Here is a 20,627-nt window from a genome sequence, read left to right as displayed (position 1 = left end):
CAGAGAAATGTGCTTCAAATGGAAGTAAATTGAATCATTATATTGATTTAAACTGCAGAAATTCATCCAATTTTGCAGCGTGATTGTGATTAAAAAGGGTCAAATTAAAGTTTTTTTTAAATATAATCGGTCTGATTTAGATGTTTGAAAATGGAGGAAATAAAAAGGGGTTATTTCATACATTCCAGAAGCCAATATGATCATTTCTGTTCCTAACTGTGCAGCAGTCACATGCATCTTCATGACAAACAGCTCTTTAATGGAAGAACTCAACATGATAACCATCGACAGAAACCTCACACCTCCGTGTCTGTTCTGAAAAAATAAAAACCTCAAACTCAACGACGACTAGTGATTTTATTTCTTAGGTGAGCAGCGTATAAAAATAAACTTTACGTTACAAAGTGGAGGTGCTGAATGTTGTTTAACTGGGTGTCAATGACACAAAAAGGTAAAAAGGCCAACAAACCCAATTCTGTTCTTCATTAAACCGCTTTTCACTTGTTTCTTCAAGCTTAGAGAGGAAAACAGGGAAGACACACGAACACCAGCTAGATTAAAAAAAAAGAAATATATATAATAATTATGGTGAAGCTGATGATACTTGGTAAACTTTGCTAAATACAGCACATAGTGTCAGCAACTCAAATGCAATGGTGCATTTAAAATGTAAGTGTTTACTGTTAAAGAAAGTCTTATCAAGGTCCACTTATTAGCCTTTTTCAGGAGCTTTCATCCACATCTCATGGTCTTCCTCGGCCCGGAAAAAAAAGCTAGCAACTGGATGCAGATGTTAAGATTTTTGTGTTACGACACGAAGTTCTTACAATATTGAACTGGATACAAATACACTTCATGCTTAAGCGTATTGTCAACATTATAAAAGTGTTAAAAGACAACATCTTGATTTAGTTTGATCAAAAAATCCCCCCCCCAAAAAAATTTCTTCCAACTCAAAACAGCATCTTTGCATCAGAGGAGAATTAGGGTTAAGAAGTGTTTAAATGTCGACTTAAAGGGTCCATTTGTCATTTTCCATTTTGTAAGAAGTTGAAATGTGACTTTTAGTTTGTGCCTCTCATGCAGCACCGTTACATTCTCCTCACAGAGACACTCCATGTTTCACTAGTTGAACGCTTTAAACGTGAAGCAGCAGCAGCATGAAGAAAGATCATTTCGGAAAGAAAACATGTATTTTAGTCAACAACAAGAGACAATTTTCTTTTTGAATTGTAACATGAATTACACATGGGATGTTTGTCAATTTAAATGATAAGTTTGCATGTCAAGAAAGTTGTTTTTAGTCGTAGGTTTGTTGTTACTTTTGTACGAAACCGCTCAGCGAACTACAACTCTCGTCTAACACAATGTTGAACACCAACACCAACATGGCCGTTAGCTTGCTAGCTAACTTAGCTACATTCCACACACAAATGTAAGAAAAAGAACGAGCAAGACCTCGTGTTGTGCATGTGAGTTCATGCTGGTATGAAACACATCGTAGCTTCAGAGAGAGACGACACTTACGCCAATTTTACTTCTGTAGTCTTTCTGATTATGTTTTCACAGTCCTATATGTCAACAGTTTTTGGACAAAAATGCGAATTTCTTGACTTGCAAAATATCTTTGAAATTGACAAACATCTAATTTATAGCAAAATTCAAATGGAATCACATAATTATTTGTCTTTTCTTATTATTTTGTCCTCGCCGTTGACTTTGTTAATATTTTTTTCCAAAAACTGTCCCATGGTGGTCAACTGGAAGGGGCGGGACTTCCCCTCTCTATATATTTAATAATTATAAAGACATAAAGGTAATTACAGAATGTGAGTACATTTAATGTCAGTAACTGAAATGTTTGTTTTTTTACAAAAAAATATTATAATTTCATGAAAACCTTCAATAGATTTCTGTGTATTTATAGTTTAGAAAAAAAAGTGATGTGTAGATCAATGAGTCAAATGTTATGATAATACACAAGAGGAACAAACCAAAGTCACTTTTAGAAATCATATTTATCTATCGGGTTCTAGATTACTGTTTTCTTGCACTGGCTAAACTTCCTCTCAACTCTTTCATCGTCTCAGTCAGAACTGAAGTTTCTCTTTCAAAAAGCTCCTCGGAAGCAAAACTAGCTTCCAAACCTAAAAAAAACCTCCCAACTCATCAAGAACTGAACAGCGTTCGATTGATGGAAGGCGGTGAATTCACATCCTGGTTGTTACGAAGATAACAACAAACAAACAAAAAAGAGAAAAGCTCTTATTTAGGACAAAAGGAAATTACTGTTTACAAATGCTACAAAAACTATACGTCATACGTCAGCGGATAAAATCGATTAAAGTAGGAATAGTTAACAAAATAGCTCATACAAAACTTCCAATACATGAAACTACATTTAAAGCATTTATTTATGTGTTTACGCTTCACTGGAATCAGTGAATAGTCTGTCGTTTACTTAGGCGCGGAGGCCTAAAGAGTTAAATCTGTAACTTATCTTAGCGGAGAGAAGAGTTATTAATAAAAAGATCAATGTCACCTGATCTTTCTTCTGTCTCTTAAAGGGCAAATTCAACTATTTTGTGTACATTGTGGATAAATCTGTGATGTTTTTAACATTTCAGGAAGTGTTTTCTCATGAAATTTTCCTCACCCTGCCTCTACTTGCTTCGGCTTCAGTTAGAGAATCCTACATTTCCCAGAATGCCTTTCAGTCCTGCTCATTTCCTGGAAAACTCTTGGCGCTGGGATGCAACACACATCACACACAGCTGCTTCACTCTCTGTGTTTAAGGGTTTTAAAAAGGTGGATTTGTCCTTTAAACTGTGTGAGACAATTCTTCATCTGGAAGATCAAACTGGTTCAACCGTACTCAAAGACATTCAGACTCTACTTGGTGTTGAGTAGCTGACCTCTGTGAAAGGAGGGTCAGCAGAATTAGAAATAAAAAAAGTGTGTCATCACTTCTTCCAGGAAATAAAATCCCAGATGACACAAAATAACTGCAGCGTATAAAAGTATTTAAACAACTGTGCCTCAATCTGAAGATTTACTGCATCTCTGAAGTAATGAATGGTTTAAGAAAGGTGTAATGACACATTTAACATTTGTTATCATGTGAAAGTTCAACTGTATCAAAGGTTCATGTCAACAAAAAAAATATCAGAGAAAGTAAAAGCACAGGAATTACAAGCTTTCCAAAAAATCAACAGTTAATAAGTTTGGTTGAAAGGCTTCTTTTCCTGCGTTCTCACTGCTCAGTTTGTTCCATATTTATGTAAAAACATTAATGCTGCATGCCCTGATTTATGTGTTAAAACAAAAAGGATTAAAGAACTCTGAAATATGAAAGAAAATAAGAAGAAGCAACGGCCTATTTGTGGTAAACAAGATGTACAAAGTACTGGTTTTAGAGGTAATAAAGTGTTTCTCTTTTGTATATAAATGTTTCTCGCAGAAATCAGCATGATAAGAACTGGTATCAAGGAACCGATGAGGAATCAGACGGGTTAAGCAGAATCAGAACTGGCGTTAATAAAAATCCCAAATGATACCAAACCCCCCGGTGGGACCGGGTACAAAAAACACTTGGGTGTTTGCTGCCTGGAGGTTCTGGAGGAGGCCTGCAGGTCACTGGTCCCGAGCTTCATACAGAAGTTTGGCCGCCTGTGAGGAGAGACAGCGATAATTAAAAAAACATGTTAATGCTGGATTTTGATGCCAGCTCACTACGCATCATAATTCTTAATTTTCATATCAAAACTGAAAAGAAAAAAATGCAATAAAACCTCTAAGATCCTTATAAATAGTGAGGAAAAACAAGGTTACGTTTGGCCTGAAGGGGGCGCCAGAGGAAAGGACATGTTTTTGTTGTACAGCATGCTAACATGTTTGCACTTATAGCAGCTGAACCATGCTAATGTCTCCATGCAACATTTTGCTTTGCTAGCAAGACTAATGCTAACACAAACAGTAGCATATTGTAGCTTACAAATGCTAAAGTTAGCATCTACATTAAAAAGTCACCAACTCTCTCAACAGCTAATATTTCCTCTTCTAATGGCAGTGGTAGCAATTTCAATTTTGTTTGCATGCATTAATAAAATAGTTCTGTATGAAAGGAGGTGTGTTTGTTTTGAATCATATCTGACATCACAGCTTCACCTGGATTTGAATTTTGGACCAAAACTACTGACAAGTTGACAGCTAGTAGTATCTTAAACTCCAGTAGGGCTGCAATAGATTATTCATGTCGTCTTTAATATTAGAAATTAACATGTGAAATGCTCATCAAAGTGTCCCATTGCCTGTGATGATGTCTTCAAAACGTCTTGTTTTGTCCGAGTCAACAATCCAAAGCCCTAAAATTTTCAATATATCATGAAATAAAAAGAGAAGCAAATCCTCACATTTGAGAAGTTGGAACAGAATATTTGGCATTTTAGCATTAACACCAAAATTCACTGTTGATATATTCATTTAAATATCACTTCAACTTCAAACTCCAATCTTCCAAATGTCACCTGCCTTGACTGAGTAATCACAAAAGCAGAGACAGACACTCAAGACATGAACAACATCTAATTAAGTGTAGTAATTTAACTAATAACCTCGAAGATTTTTACTAACATAAATATCTCTTAAGTAAATAAAATGTATTTATATAGTTTCATTACCCACAATATATCTAACAAGGTCATTATGCCACATACAAGGAGGAAATGGTAGAAGGCCCAAACCTGAAGAGCAAACCTTAAAACACAATACATAATAAAATGCACAATAAATACATAACATTGTGGTGCATACAGGTCACCCAAACTTCTTACTAAACAGGTGTGTCTTTAAAGAATCCAGCAAAGCCGGTTTAGCTGCTACGGCCTCGAAAGTCACTATTTATCTCTGAATGATGTAACAAAATGTTTTTTTTGGTCTATGACCCACTGATGAAAGCTTTAAATTTGCAGTATTAGGAATTGGGTGTCCGTGGCGACATAATCACAAGCGTCAACACCGTTTGAATCTCTGGGAAGTGAGATCTAAAAACCTGCAGTTACCGCTCATCGCCACAGGTGTCGCCAAAGAGAACGAAACGGACATCGTGGAGATTTATGAATTATGTGATATCTGTGTTGACACAAAGTCTGCAGGGACTATCAGACTTTAATAAACTATGATAAAAACGTGTGTGTATGCAACGCAGAGACAGTAAGCGTGTGTGTTTCCGGTCTGTCGTACCTTGTGCATCGCAATCAACCATAACGAGGCCACCTTCTTGTCGTCTGCGGCCTCCATGCGGAGCTGCTGGGCGTCCTGGGAGCCCATTGGCTTGAAGTGGAGCAGCATGCCGTTGGCCCGCGACGTCCCTCCTGCAGACACACAAACGCACACAACACACAGCTTCAGTTAGACATGGACACACACAAAACAAGATTGATGGATTGAACTAGATGAGCCTATTTGTCAAGGGACATTTATTTTGTCTTTCAAAACTATCAGGCAGCAAAGTAGAAGACTTAAGTCTTCAGCTCGGACTTGATGACATTTTAGAAGAAAGTTATTTCAACATATATATTTCGACATTTTAGAGTTTCTTTGTGTTAGTGAGGCACTCACCTCACTAACACTTAAAGGTTTAGTAAGTTTGACGCTTTCTAAACACTCTAAGAACTCTCTTCTGGCTTATTATTAAAGTGATGATGAAGAAAGAAAAAGAGAGGCTGTGTTACAGTTTTGTGTCTAGTCCACTTTCTTTTCCCCTCTAAAATATCAATAACAAACCCTTAAACATTGCACTGTTTTACTCTATGTCATACATGTATTATTATACTTTTAGCTTGTTTATATTTTATATTGTCTTGGCTCTTTATTGACAGCTTTTAATTGTATTTACATTTTTGTGTCTTGTCTTTTGATGTTTTATGTAAAGCGTTTTAAATTACCTTGCTGCTAAAATATGCTGTATAACTAAACTTGCATTGCCTTCCCTTAAACATGATGAATGCATGCATAAACAAACAGATGCAATAACAAAAGGATGTCAGGGGAATAAAATTAAAATGAAGGATTAGACAAAACAGAAACCATGAGGTTTTTCAAAATAAAATTCCGCACCAAAATAATGATGAGGTTAAATGAAAAAGTGTGGAGCGCCACAACGTTATGCGGAAACACAGGGAGGAAGAGTTATTGATCAAACCATGCACAACAAGAATAATATATTGACATTTCTGGTGTTTTATTTTCCACTTAGATGCTTTTGGGACTCAGTGAGGCGTAAAAACAAAAAGTAGAACAGTGTCACAAGATGAAAGAAATCACATCTGGAAAATAAAAAAGGAAAAGAAAGTGACGATGATGATGATGATGAGCGAGCCAACAGCGGAGTGAAGCACAGCTAACCTTCAGAGATATACTGACTGTCCAGCAGACTGGTGTAAGTGTGAATGTCATTCTCTGAGCCCAGAGGAGGAAGAGGAGGAAGAGGAAGAGCGGGTCCACCAGAGTCAAAGCAGCAGAGGAAGAAGAGCTTGTTAGTGTAAAATGTTAATAAAGAAATCTCTCAGCTGGTTAGAGGATTCATCTCACTAGAACTTCCGGTAATTTATACAAAAGAAAAAGAAGCAAAATACAAAAATGTTCTTCGTCATAGCAAGTTTAACAAAATATTCACAAACACGCTTTTAAGTTCTGATTCCATCACACGTGATTTCTCACCTCCTGGACTCGAACCGTCCGTCAGAATCTGCATGCTGGAGATCCGAGACAACTCCACCTCGAAGTGACTTTCACCGTCGAGGAACAGATACCTGATGTTTGGGTTATTAAAATAAAAAGTAGATGAATTTGATTAAAGACAAATCAAAGCAGTTTGACGGATAACGAGGCTGTGAATCTTTTTGTATCTGATGATTCGATTCAAAATTGATTCTCGATTTAGTACGTAAGAGTGCTAATTTCAGGATTTACTCCCATTCACTGTGCGCTAATAAAAGCAGCATGGCCAATTTTGTCATTTCATCATTAGATTAAGGAGTTTTTATATATTTAAAATGTGTGATTGTGATTTTCCAAACAAATCAAACAATAATGCTTGACACTGATTTTTTTAAAAGCTCACCTGTGGTTGTTGGAGAGGCGACACGTCATGGTTTCAGATTTCTCCGACGTCCCCAAAGTGACGACGAAGGTTCCACCTGAAAACACAAGAACACGAGTCCAAATCTGGTCAACTCTGTTAGCATCTGGAGTAAATAAAAAAAATAAAAAAAAATCACAATATGGTCTGCTGCATCTTCCAAATCACAGGAGGCGCAATATTTGTTTGATGCAAAATGTGTCAAATACCATTTTAAATTAAATATTGAGAGGCTGTAGATGATGTCCTGGCCTACAAATCAAATTATACACACTTAGGAAAAAAATGAAATGAAAATAATCATGTATAAATCATAATTCCCTCCAATATCGCAAATCATATTGCAATTGCAATATCATTTAAAATAATCTCAATTAGATGTTTATTTTCAATATTGTTCAGCTCTGATCTGAAACTCTACAACCGAAAGTAGAAACCGGTTTGAATCCCTCCTAAAGATGGTTAAAAAAAAAACTTTAACATATTAATATTATGAGTATTTTGCCAAATATTAAGCAGCCATATCTTCCATCCAAAAATATTCAAAATATTTCCCAGAAAAGACCAACCACACTCCTAAATGTAACTGCAAATGGAAACGCTTTCATATAAACATGGCTAGATGTCAAACTAGTAAATCAGTACCATATCTCCAATCCATATCCGAGTGTCTGGTCTGCAAAAAACTATTATTTGGATTATTGATTAATCATTTCAGTCATTTATCAAGAAAAAAAAAAAGTGAAATACTCTTTGGTTCCAGCTTCTCACCTGTCAGGATTTGTTTGTGTTTTATATAATTGTAAACTGAAAATCTTTGAGTTTTTTGCGATGTGAAGAAGTCACCTTATTATAAATGAAATTATTTATCAAAATCACACTAGTTTTTGCTCCTGTATTGTTCACATTCTTTTATCCAACACTAGTCAGAATTTTATTTAGTCAAAATATTCTACAGCTGCTTGTGTTTCGACTACATTTAACATTTGAGACATTTAGCTTCTTTTGTGAAATGAAAAAGTGATTCTTACAAACTTTTCATTGAAAAATACTTTTTTAGGCTGTTTAATATTATTTATTAGAGAAACTAATAGTTGATGAGGCTTTTGAATGATCAAATAATAGATTATGTCTATTAAAGCTAACATATACAGCAAAAAAATCTGCTCTAGCTTTAGTTTAGGCTTCAGCTAAAGCTTTTTAACATCACTGAGTTTTGAACCACATGTAGAGTTTTCAGACAGATATTAATATAAGAATGTCTTGGAAAGATTTATTGCTTCGTCTCTTCATCTTTTGGGACATTTTGTCCGTCTTGTTTCCTGCTGATCTATTGATAACTCCATCATCAATAAATCAGGAGGCCCTCACGGTGCTGCAGGCTTCACATCACACTCAGCCGGTCGTCGTCCTGCAGCTTCAGGCTGCTGATGGATTTTTTATTAAGAGCTTCCTGCTGCTGCGTATTTATAGCTGCACACTGACCCGCACTCAACAACAACACAATGGATCACCAGAGCTCTGCCAGAATGTTACAGAGATGATTTTTATTGTATTTTTGTGCGAGTCATGTGACATGTGTAAGGTCATAAAGTCATATATTGAGATAGAAAACAGCAGATCAGCTGAAAGAAGGAGACATTTTACATACTAACTCAGAGTGCGAGCTGGAAAGTTATTATAAAAGAGTGGATGAATAGTGGATTAATCAATTAGGCAATATAAAATTAATCAGCAAATATTATGATTCATTTTTAATTGTTTAAGTCACTTTTCAAGCCAAACAAAGACATTTCCAGCTTTTAAATTTGCTCTTCTTTGCCAAATATGACAGTTAACAGGGTATTTTTAGGTTTTAGAGTGTTGCTCAGATATGCCTAACCAAGCCATTTAAAATGTATCTTCAGAACATTTTTAGACAAAACAATTAAGCGACTAATTGAGAAAATAAACTGCAGATTATCTGATGTTAAAAATGATCATTTTCAGCCCTATGGCAAATTGGATGAATGAAAAAAAAATCTTGAGTTTTCTTTCAAAAAATAGAACAAAACTCAAAGAACCCTGGAGTTGCTTTTTTCTTTTAGCACTGAGACAGGAGGGCAATTTGACAGATAATATTTGACTATTCTGCACTGAAGCTCCTGATAGCTGCTTTGTTTTACCAATAATTCATAGCTTCTTTATCACTGAGGTTTCGAGGATTTGCACACAACTGTGAGGAATATTTTTACAGCAAATGTAAATTAAAGACGTTTGGAGAAGAGGTTAAAATAAACCCTTTCTGGCAGAAATGTGAGCAAAATGATTGGAACAGTAGAGGCAACGACTATTAGCCAATCACAGCACAGTAGGGCGGGACTATGCAGAATACTGTTGTGGAAATAATAATGTATAATAAAACCAAATATTCTACTTTACAAATCTGACTGAAGGCGCTGCACTATTAAAAAAACCCAATAATAATAATAATAATAATAATAATAATAATAATAATAATAATAATAATAAGGTCAAACTTCTCACCTCCCAGAAGCACTTTGAGCTGCTTGTCGTAGAACTCCATCTCTTTCTGGGAGTTCAGGCTGCACTCGGCACACTGACGCACCGGATCCACGAAACACATGCGGGGCAGCGCCACCTTCTTACTGCAGCACTTATCACAGAAACACCGCCCGCACCGCCGACAGTGATGCTGCAGGAAACAGGAGTTAACGTCACATTTACTGATGGTTTGTTTGTTTAATTGCCTGGCTCATATTGTGCACATGACTTTATTTAGGTAATAAATCTGTTTGATAAGAAGCGTGTAGGTGATGTATTAATAGGAGCACCTGTGCTGCCTTATCACTCATCATGGGGTTATAATTTCATCAACCAATGCATTAATTACAGCTTCTTTCTGCAATATGTCCTAAGGAGGATATTAAAAGTTCAGTCAGACATTATTCAGACTTCAGAGTGTCAAATTATTTGTTCCAGTTTGGGCCAGAAAGTGTTTATTCAACCAAAATAATTTAGAAAATCTGAGTCACAGACACTCATCAGATCTACTGAGGTCATCTGGTGTGACAGCGAACGAAAAAATGTTGAGTTCAGCACTTTTTAAAGGGCAACAGGAAATAAAACACTTTTATGTCAGTAGTCTTTGGAAAGAAGAGTCACCACCCTTACTGACTCCATGCCAAAACAAATGAACAGAAGCCAGGAGGGGAAATAAATCAGCTCATGTTTCAGAGACAAAATAAAAGCCTTAAATTCTTTAGTTAAAACTTTCATGTGTGTCTCATCAGTTTTTAGAGTCAGATAAAGCTGTGATTTGTAGTCACTGTTTTTCAAAAAACTAAACAGACCTTTCTTCTGATGAAGTCGAACTTGGTGTCACACTGCATACATCTGGGGCACTGGAAGACGGGAAAGAGGACAAACAGGATGTTACACAACATGCTGAGTCGGAATGAAGTTCAACGGCAGATCAGGAAAAAAATGGTCTGAGAGATACTTTCTATTTATCTTCTTATAGCTTTCTACCATTTAGTTGTCAACAAAACCAATTTACTATCACATTTGAGAAGTTTTAAACCAGTTAATTGTTGGCACTTTTCTTTACAAAATGATTTAAATCTATTTTAAACACAGTTGCAGATGAATTTTAAGTTGATTCACAGATTAATTATTCTTAAACTAATTGTTTCAGCTCTGTATGTTTTTACTCATTTGTTTACTTACAGTTAAAACATAACATTTCTATTATGGATCAAATGACACTTTGTTGCTTCTGTCTATTTTTATGTGTGTTTTGTATACACACTGAAAGCCAAGTTTATCATGCAGGACAATAAAAAATTGAACAGAAAATACACATATAATATAATAAGAATATTATAATATGCACAATCTTTCACTTTTAGATCAGAAATAAAAGGAAGGTATGGTGTAGAAAAAAGTGCTTCACATCCTTTTTATCCGTATTTTGCTTTAGTAGTATTCTGAAAGCCGGACTTTACACTTTTGTTAGTGTATTTGATGTTGGTATTACTACTTTAACTTGTGTAAAGGACTTGAATACTTCTTCTAATACTGTATAACCCATAACTTATCACCAAGCACTAAATAATGTATATTCACATTGAGAAGACTACATTACATTACAGTCATTTAGTGGACGCTTTTATCCAAATAAAAAATGTTTAAGTGTGTTTTGATGTGTTTTTAATTTTCTGAAAGACACATTTTCCATGCAGGACAATAGAGAATAGCACTAAACTTAAACATACACAATGCACCACTTTTAGATCAGGAATATAAGAAAGGCATGATGTAGAATAAGTGTTTTACAAACTTTTTTCTTTATGCACGTCTGACTTTTTTCTTAAATAATATTCTGAATGCAGGACTTTTACTTGCATAGTGTTTTTTTTTTTTATTTTGACATTGCTAAAGGCCATTAATATTTATTCTCCCACTTTACACACAGTTATAATCATGCATATTCCTCTTATACCCTGGTTACATGTTTGTCTTTGAGCAGAGATCATTAACTTTAGCTGGCAGTGGTTCAGTGTCAGTCTGTGTTTGTCTCTCTGAGCCTCCTCCTGCAGCTTTACTGCACTGACACAAACAAACACAAAGCTATTAGCATAACAGCTAGCTACAATAAGAGAAGCTAAGTGAAGCTAGCTGTGAGCTAACAAACTAACTAACAGCTGTTTTGTCACTTTAAGTATTTTAATTGGAGATATGACATCATAACTGCTTCTGACAGATAGTTGTAGCAGTTAACTAGTTGGTTATGTAAACAGGTTAAGTGTTAGCAGCAAGGCTGGCCGTGCAACGCCCAGTCCTGGGGCCAGCTAGCTCCACATCCAGCTAGCCACAGTTAGCACAGAGGACACCGGATGTTAGGAGGCTTTACAAAATAAGAGCGCCTCACACACAGCACCTTCATGAGGAGTCACAAACCATCAGAGAGGGAAAGCAACAAAGCACAGTACCAGTCAAACGTTTGGACACACCTTCTCATTCTATGGTTTTTCTTTATTTTTATTTTTTTATACATTTTAGATTTTAGATTCTTCAAAGTAGTTGAATGAGAAGGTGTGTCCAAACTTTTGACTGGTACTGTACATATCCAAATAAACTCTCTAATATAGTCAAATCAAGGTGTTTAATGACGTGATAAAAGAAAAAGTAAAAAGGGATGATTAATATTACAATTTGTATGTTTAAATAAAAAAATACAGGCTCTTATACATAAAAAATGAGTTAAATTATACAGGAAAAATATGTTTATAGCCAAGGTGCTTCCTTATATACAGTGGGTACGGAAAGTATTCAGACCCCTTTAAATTTTTCACTCTTTGTTTCATTGCAGCCATTTGCTAAAATCGAAAAAGTTCATTTTTTTTCGCATTAATGTACACTCAGCAACCCATCTTGACAGAAAAAACCAGAAATGTAGAATTTTTTGCAAATTTATTAAAAAAGAAAAACTGAAATATCACATGTGGCTTTATAGAACAATCATTTAAAAATATAAATACTTAAAAGTCAAAAAAGAACCACATAATGTTTATTTAAGATCACTGTTGCATTATAATTTTGTTGTTTTTTAACTGAATTTTGTTATAAAGTTGTTTCAGTTCACAAACTTTTATTTTGAAAATCTCAACCGGACCAGCTGTGTGTGACGTCATAGCTAGCTTCTCGCTAGCTCCGGTAGCTCCTCGCTGTCAAACTCCCCCCCCACCTCCCCGCACCGCCTCACCTCTTTATCCGGGACCCACTGCGGCTCATCCAGGGAGAAGGGGCTGTTAAAGGCGCCGTTCTCGGGCACCATGCGCAGACCGCTGGGGCTCCGGACGAGCTTCTTCCCATCAGGCACCGCGGACATGTTTCCCCCGCTAGCAGCTGACTCTCCTCCCGCTACGGACTCAGCCACCAACTCCTGTCTGGACACGCCCCTCCATGAATGATTGACAGGGCGTTGGACGAATCAGAGCTCGGAGCTGATGTCACGTGGTCACTTTGGGTTCGGAGCATACGGTCTGGAGGCAAATGGAGTGTTTTGGTTTTTACAACACTGGAGAGAGGGAGAGGATTACAATTTATTTTTCATTATTTTTAAAAATAATGAAAATATATATATTTGTACAAAATGTTAAATATATATATATATATACAAAATATTTTTTTTAAATTATTTTTTTAAATAAAAAAAATATATTTGTACAAAATGTTAAATATATATATATATATATATTTGTACAAAATATTTTTTTGCAATTATTTTTTAAAATAAAAAAATATATATTTGTACAAAATGTTAAATATATATATATATTTGTACAAAATATTTTTTTAATTATTTTTTAAAATAAAGAAATATATATTTGTACAAAATGTTAAATATATATATATATAAATATATATATATATATAACATTTTGTAAAAAATACATTTTTTAATTATTTTCTCATTTAAGTTACTTTTTTATATTTTTTATTTATTCTTTCTTCCTCATTTTGCTATGTTTTATACTGTAATATCTGATACTCTATTATATTATATCTATAGCTGTCATAAATGCATTGGAATAAAAAGTACAATAGCTGATGTCACGTGGTCACTTTGGGTTCGGAGCATACGGTCTGGAGGCAAATGGAGTGTTTTGGTTTTTACAACTCCCCCAAAATAAACACTGGAGAGAGGGAGAGGATTACGATTTATTCATTATTATTTATGCAAATTTTAAACTTTTTTTTTTTTTTTTTTTTTTTAATAATGACAATATATATATTTGTACAAAATAAATATATATTTATTTGTACAAAATTTAAATATATATATATATTTGTACAAAATTTAAATATATATATATATTTGTACAAAATATTTTGTACAAATATATTTTTTGATTATTTTAAAAATAATAAAAATATATATATTTGTACAAAATGTTAAATATATATATATATATATATATATATATATATATATATATATATATATTTGTACAAAATATATTTTTTAATTATTTTTAAATACTTAAAGAAAAATATTTGTACAAAATGTTAAATATATATATATATATTAATAATTTACATTTTTTATATATATATATATATATATATATATATATTTGTACAAAATATATTTTAACATTAAATAAAGAGAATGAAACATTAAATAAAGAAAATAAAACATTAAATGAAGAGAATAAAACATTAAATAAAGAAAATAAAACATTAAATAAAGAGAATCAAACATTAAAAATTAAAATTAAAATTAAAATTAAAATGTGCATACCGCCATCTAGTGTGCACTGAAACTTAAGCTCAACTACAGAGAAACAGATAATAAAATATTAAATAAAGATGATAAAACATTAAATAAAGATAATAAAATATTAAATAAAGAAAATAAAACATTAAATAAAGATAATAAAACATTAAATAAAGATAATAAAATATATAAATAAAGATATAAAACCATTAAATAAAGAGAATGAAACATTAAATAAAGAGAATAAAACATTAAATAAAGAGAAAATAAAACATTAAATAAAGAGAATGAAACATTAAAAATAAAATAATAAAATATTAAATAAAGAAAATAAAACATTAAATAAAGATAATGAAACATTAAATAAAGAATAAAACATTAAATAAAGATAATAAACATTAAATAAAAGAATGAAACATTAAATAAAGTGAATGAAACATTAAATAAAGATGATAAAACATTAAATAAAGAGAATGAAACATTAAATAAAGAAAATAAAACATTAAATAAAGATAATAAAATATATAAATAAAGAGAATGAAACATTAAATAAAGAAAATAAAACATTAAATAAAGAAAATGAAACATTAAATAAAGAGAATCAAACATTAAAAATTAAAAAAAATTAAAATAAAAAATAAAATGTGCATACCGCCATCTAGTGTGCACTGAAACTTAAGCTCAACTACAGAGAAACAGATAATAAAATATTAAATAAAGATGATAAAACATTAAATAAAGATAATAAAATATTAAATAAAGAAAATAAAACATTAAATAAAGAAAATAAAACATTAAATAAAGATAAAACATAAATATTAAATAAAGAAAATAAAACATTAAATAAAGAGAATGAAACATTAAATAAAGAAACCGCCATCTAGTGTGCACTGAAACTTAAGCTCAACTACAGAGAAATAAAACATTAAATAAAGATGATAAAACATTAAATAAAGATAATAAAATATTGAATAAAGAAAATAAAACATTAGATAAAGAAAATAAAACATTAAATGAAGATAAGAAAATATTAAATAAAGAAAATAAAACATTAAATAAAGAAAATAAAACATTAAATAAAGAGAATGAAACATTAAATAAAGATAATAAAACATTAAATAAAGAAAATGTATATGTATGAACAAATGTCTCAATAAAGTTATTGAGGAAAAAATAATCCATCCTACTCTAAAGAACCCTGTGTTCAGTGCTCTCAGGGACTGCACTACCTTCCCACCTACACATACAGAGACTATAATATGCACCAGGGTCAGTTTAAGTGAGTTAAATACGGACATTGTTTTTTCGAGTAGGAGGGAGGTCAACGTAACAGACTGTTAGAGAACGAGCAGCTTTATCATCAATGAGTAGATGGTGAGTTCCCACACACAGAGTAAGAAAAAAAAGTAACAAAAAAAATTTGGCAGTACATTTTTATCTCTCTGCATTGTACTGAACTGTGTTTTATTTGCATCATGAATAAAAGCTTTCACAGAGCACCTTCCCAATTACAACATTTTCTCTTCAAAAATATGTATCTGGTAATTGGTTCTTGTATATGTGGGGCAGATGGACACCCAGCCGTTTCCATAAATTATTCCATGAATAATACAACAGGTTGAATGGTGTTTAAAGATGAGGGTTGGGAGTAAACAGATCAATATCTGATTAAACCGCCCAGGATGCTGCATTCCCTTCTGGGTTTACGCTGCTTAGAAATCCATCAACCAACACCAAAAACCTTAACCTCTTGTATAACAAACACACAATTTGCAGCCAGGAAATGACCAATTATGCGGTTTATGATTCACATTTTTCATGTCTGAAACATTTGGGAATTTATTGTGATCTGACTTGTTTGATCAGCCTGTCTTCACATATTAGTTGGGCATGAATTGAATATTCCTTTCAAGGAGGAACGTTAGCTTTTTTATTTACTCTATTATATTCTATCTATAGCTGTCATAAATGCATTGGATTAAAAAGTACAATATCTGCTTCTGAAATAAATAAGAAGAAGAAATATGAAATATCTTAAAACTCAAATAGAAGTACCTCATAATTGTTGTGGCTTGAGTTCAGAACAATAAGTTCCCCATCAGATCAAATATCAATAATCACAGTACAAAACGTCATAAATTTGAGCGTTTTATTTAAACACAGAGGAAAACCAAAAAGAACATCAGTTTGCAGACAAACGTCCTCACAATTACAATGAAGTTAAAGAGTGAAAAACAATATTTTGTACAGGTTTCTGGTGAAACGTTGCAGCTTTTATCAGTTTCTCCTGAAATGCTGATGCTCTGTTTTACTATTATTACTCTCTAACAACACCACAATAGGAGGAATGTGCAGTCAGCCCACACGTCTGGGAGGACGAGTCATGAAGGCCAGTTTCATCCAGGAACATTTTCTGAATTTGAGAGATTTACAAGCTATTGAACACGGAGGGATACGAGGCTGCCTTTCAGGAAGCAAAACGTCCTTAAAATGATTTCATCTCACACACAAAAACAAAAACAAAATCAAAACAAAGGAGGACAACTTGACATTCAATCTTGTGCCTCGTTATTGTGCCCGTAAAAATGTAGATTAAATAAACCGGACGTCACTGTGTGGAGCGGTGCATGAGGAAAGCTGCAGAATCCAATATGTTGCCATGGTAACCAGGCTGATAAATAAATACCTATGTGGATTTATTATGTGATCTCATATGCAACCAAACAGTCCACAGACAGAGAGGAGAAACAAAACAAACGCAACAAACAGGACGGACTGAGCGGTTTTTTTTACCTTCAAGAAACACATAAAGATCCATAAACTCTTCATTGATTCCTGCAATTCCATAAAGCCATTAAATTTACATTCACGTCATCATTATCATTCAGAAAAACAAAAGTCTCGTTTGTTTATTGAAAACTGATTAGAAGTAATTTTAAGTTCTTATAGTACAGTACATTATATACACACAAACACACACACATGAGATATTGAAGATAAAAAAAAGACTTTGACCAGATGATGGATTTTATCATTTTATAAGTTTCCTATTGAGAGCAAATTGTAAAATACTTTGAAATCAATAAAATGTAAAAAAAAAAAGAAGTCCTATTTTTTGTCTGAATATGAAATTATTACCCCAAACAGTAAATTGCATGAAATAACTACGGAAGCAAAAAAAGGACAAAATAATTTGAATCTGTAAAGCAACTTATTTAAATTTAGTCAACTGAATATTTAATGTGTGAATTTTCATATCACAGAATTATAGCATTTAAAGTTGTTTAAGTTTTTTTGGGACATATATATTTATAATTTATATAAACGTATGTGGTTTTTATGTGGAATTCTAAACATTGAAATTTCCAAAAGGTAATTTCAAGTTAAAAACATGATTTTATTCACCAATTCAGATAGAAAATGCATCCAAATATTTATAATAAAACTATATTCAAGTTTCCCAATTTGAATTTTTCACTTTTTTCTATAATTTAGTAAAAAAGTAATTTATATACTATTTCAACAACTGTTCAATTCCACATATTTATTATTTCGGCCGTTCTTTGCTTCCATATAAAACTATTTTGCATTTTATTCGTGTGTAAACTACATTCAGAACATCATGTTACATGTTTACATATGTCGTGAACAACACTTTGATCACTTTGTTGCCAGTTGCTGAGGGTGTTGCCTGTCTAAACGTTGCCCTAAATGTTGCCCAGTTCATCAAAATCAGCAGACCTAGTAAAGTTATGTGCCTCGTTACTTTGTGGAACAGTAAGACAACAAGGATTAAAAACAGACTGATCAACAGTCGACAAGAAGCTTCAACTCGATAATAAAATCATCGCCATCAAGGAAAAAAAAACCAAGAAGCTCATTCAAAAAGTTACATATTTAACATTTTAAAAATCACTTTGACTAAATTATTGCCGCCACAGAAAGAAAAATAACTATGAATATTATTCAAGTCATTAAATCTATTCAGCTTTTATATATTTACATTTCAGGGCTTCATCTTTGTTCTTTTAATAGACGGGAAAAAAGGGGATTTATAAAGAATCATTTTTTGGACGGAAAGCCTTCATTTAAATTCTCTACTTCTTTTTATTATTCCAACAAAGGAGGGGTAAAGTCAAACAAAAGCTTATTGCACATCCCTACAAAACAACTGCAAAAACAAAGAATTTGCAGTAAATACATCACATGATCTGATCTGAGTAAGTCAGTACAATAATCAAAGTTTAATGTTTGTAGTGCAAATATCTCACGACACATGAGATTTCAGATGTAACTTCATTCCTTTTTCTTTTACAAGCTTTTCTGTTGTGAGGATTTGCAGCTTTTCTTTCTCTTATTTGACAGTAAATTGATTATTTTTTTAGTTTTACACAGTTGCTTTATGTTTCCAGTCCTATTCGTTTGACGCAAAATCAACTTTGTCATCTGTGTTTTGGATCCAGCTGCTGCTTGGACAGATGTTTTCATCCTACTTATTCGGTTAGCAAATTTATTCTACTTTTAAATAACACTTTGGATTTCAAAGTGAATCGCTGATATACATTCATATATATTTGTTTAATTATATGTAATATAACTAGCTATAGGATAAATAGTCCCTCTTATTTTGGTTAAAGCAAATATATATTTTTACATTTGCAACTTAAATCTCTGGAATAATTCTTGCATGATAATAAGTATTTTTTAAATAACTCATAATTTGCACTTTTTGGTGGATTCTTTTCGACTTTACTCACAAAGTAAAGTGTTGTCTTGAATTAACAATAACATACCTGGAAGTAACAATAAATGCTGTAACATTTCTCCGTTTAGTGTCGAGTGGCTTTAGCTCTGCGGTCAGTGTGTGAAAGAACAGCGATCGATCCTGAGAGTCGGTCGGCCAATAAAATGTCGTCGTCCTGCTTTCGTTTTTTCAACGTTTACGACGACAGCGCTGCTTTTCTCAAAGCTTTTTTTATTTTTACAGGAAGATATTAAGATAAACTCTTCAGATCAGCGCAAAGACAGAAAGTAATTAAAACATAATTTACAAAAAAACCTAATGTAAACATATAACTTCATACAAATAAAAAGTAAAATCAACACAGGACAGAACATTTAAGGAGAGAGATGTGGATTCCCTCCACAGGCTTCCAACGTTTTTGTCTTTATAAAGGGTTAATTAATGCAGAAAGTTATATTGTCTGTATATTTATGAGGATGTTTTTATGTGCATATCATAAATATTACTTTGCTACAGATCTTATTTGCTTAATTAATCCAAAAAACCCAGTTCAGTTCAGAACCTCCAATAAGAAAGCTGCAGATTGAGCGCGATGCTAAGCTAACGTCCGGGTCGGTCCGACAAAGAGACGTCATCACTGGACAAGTTCTCTGCAGAGTCGCTGCAGTTTAAAGTTGTTAAAAACATTTTTCTTTGAGTCTCAGTTAAACTTCAGTGGGTGAAGCCAAAGTGTAAGTTCATAAAAGTATCAATAAATCATTCATTGCTTAATGAGTTCAGTATTGGTGACCATTGTACGTCAACTGAAATCTGACTTTTGAAATTTGCTTTGATTTCAAATTTGAAACCTTTTCTTGACTAAGTTAAATTTACTTGATTAATGTCTACGGGCTAAAATTTTAATAAATACAAGTGAATTGAGAAGTGATAAATATTTATCGATGTCATGTCAACTATCAGGTCTTTTAAGTATTTTTCTCTTCGATTAAAAACATGAATAAGAAGAGTAAAGCTGTGACTTTTTTCACTCTATTGTTGACTAACAAACAGCCATGTTTCTGTCCAAATGTGACATAAATGTGAAGCAAATTTCTATAAAAATCTGAAGATGCAAATAGTTTCCCTCTATTACCATAATAAGATTAGCATAAAGCATCAGAGCATCAATATATAATTCAACTAAAAACAGCTGAGCTCATCTTTGTTTTCACCCACTTTTTAACTGGAACAATGAGTTGTGAGAGAAATGTTTGTAACAAAACTGAAGCTCCACTCTGCAGTAAAGCGCTAGCATTAAATATAAAAAAAAAGGACTGATTTGAGATCAATCCCACCAGCACACATGTAACAGTTATACAGTACACGCACATACAAATTAAAGGTACACACACACACACACACACACACACACACACACACACACAGCAGCTCACTGTGTGTTCCTCTTGTTGTGTAT

At 32.9% G+C, this 20,627-nt stretch overlaps 1 protein-coding gene across 1 annotated transcript; it reads right to left on the bottom strand.

Moving 5' to 3' along the window:
• Positions 1-942: 942 nt before the first annotated feature.
• Positions 943-13,097, bottom strand: zfyve21 (zinc finger, FYVE domain containing 21). The gene is made up of 7 exons (XM_054614423.1): positions 12,910-13,097; positions 10,496-10,546; positions 9,669-9,837; positions 7,125-7,200; positions 6,722-6,813; positions 5,243-5,373; positions 943-3,670 (listed from the first exon to the last, which is right to left on the bottom strand). Exons 1-7 carry the CDS (start codon positions 13,033-13,035, stop codon positions 3,635-3,637), a joined length of 681 nt encoding a protein of 226 aa, XP_054470398.1. The 5' UTR covers positions 13,036-13,097; the 3' UTR covers positions 943-3,634.
• Between the last annotated feature and the right edge of the window lie 7,530 nt (positions 13,098-20,627).

Source organism: Anoplopoma fimbria, chromosome 15 (genome assembly GCF_027596085.1).
Source record: "Anoplopoma fimbria isolate UVic2021 breed Golden Eagle Sablefish chromosome 15, Afim_UVic_2022, whole genome shotgun sequence".
NCBI lineage: Eukaryota > Metazoa > Chordata > Actinopteri > Perciformes > Anoplopomatidae > Anoplopoma > Anoplopoma fimbria.
The sequence above is the reverse complement of the archived record's forward strand: the minus strand, read 5'-3'. Positions and strand labels throughout refer to the sequence as shown.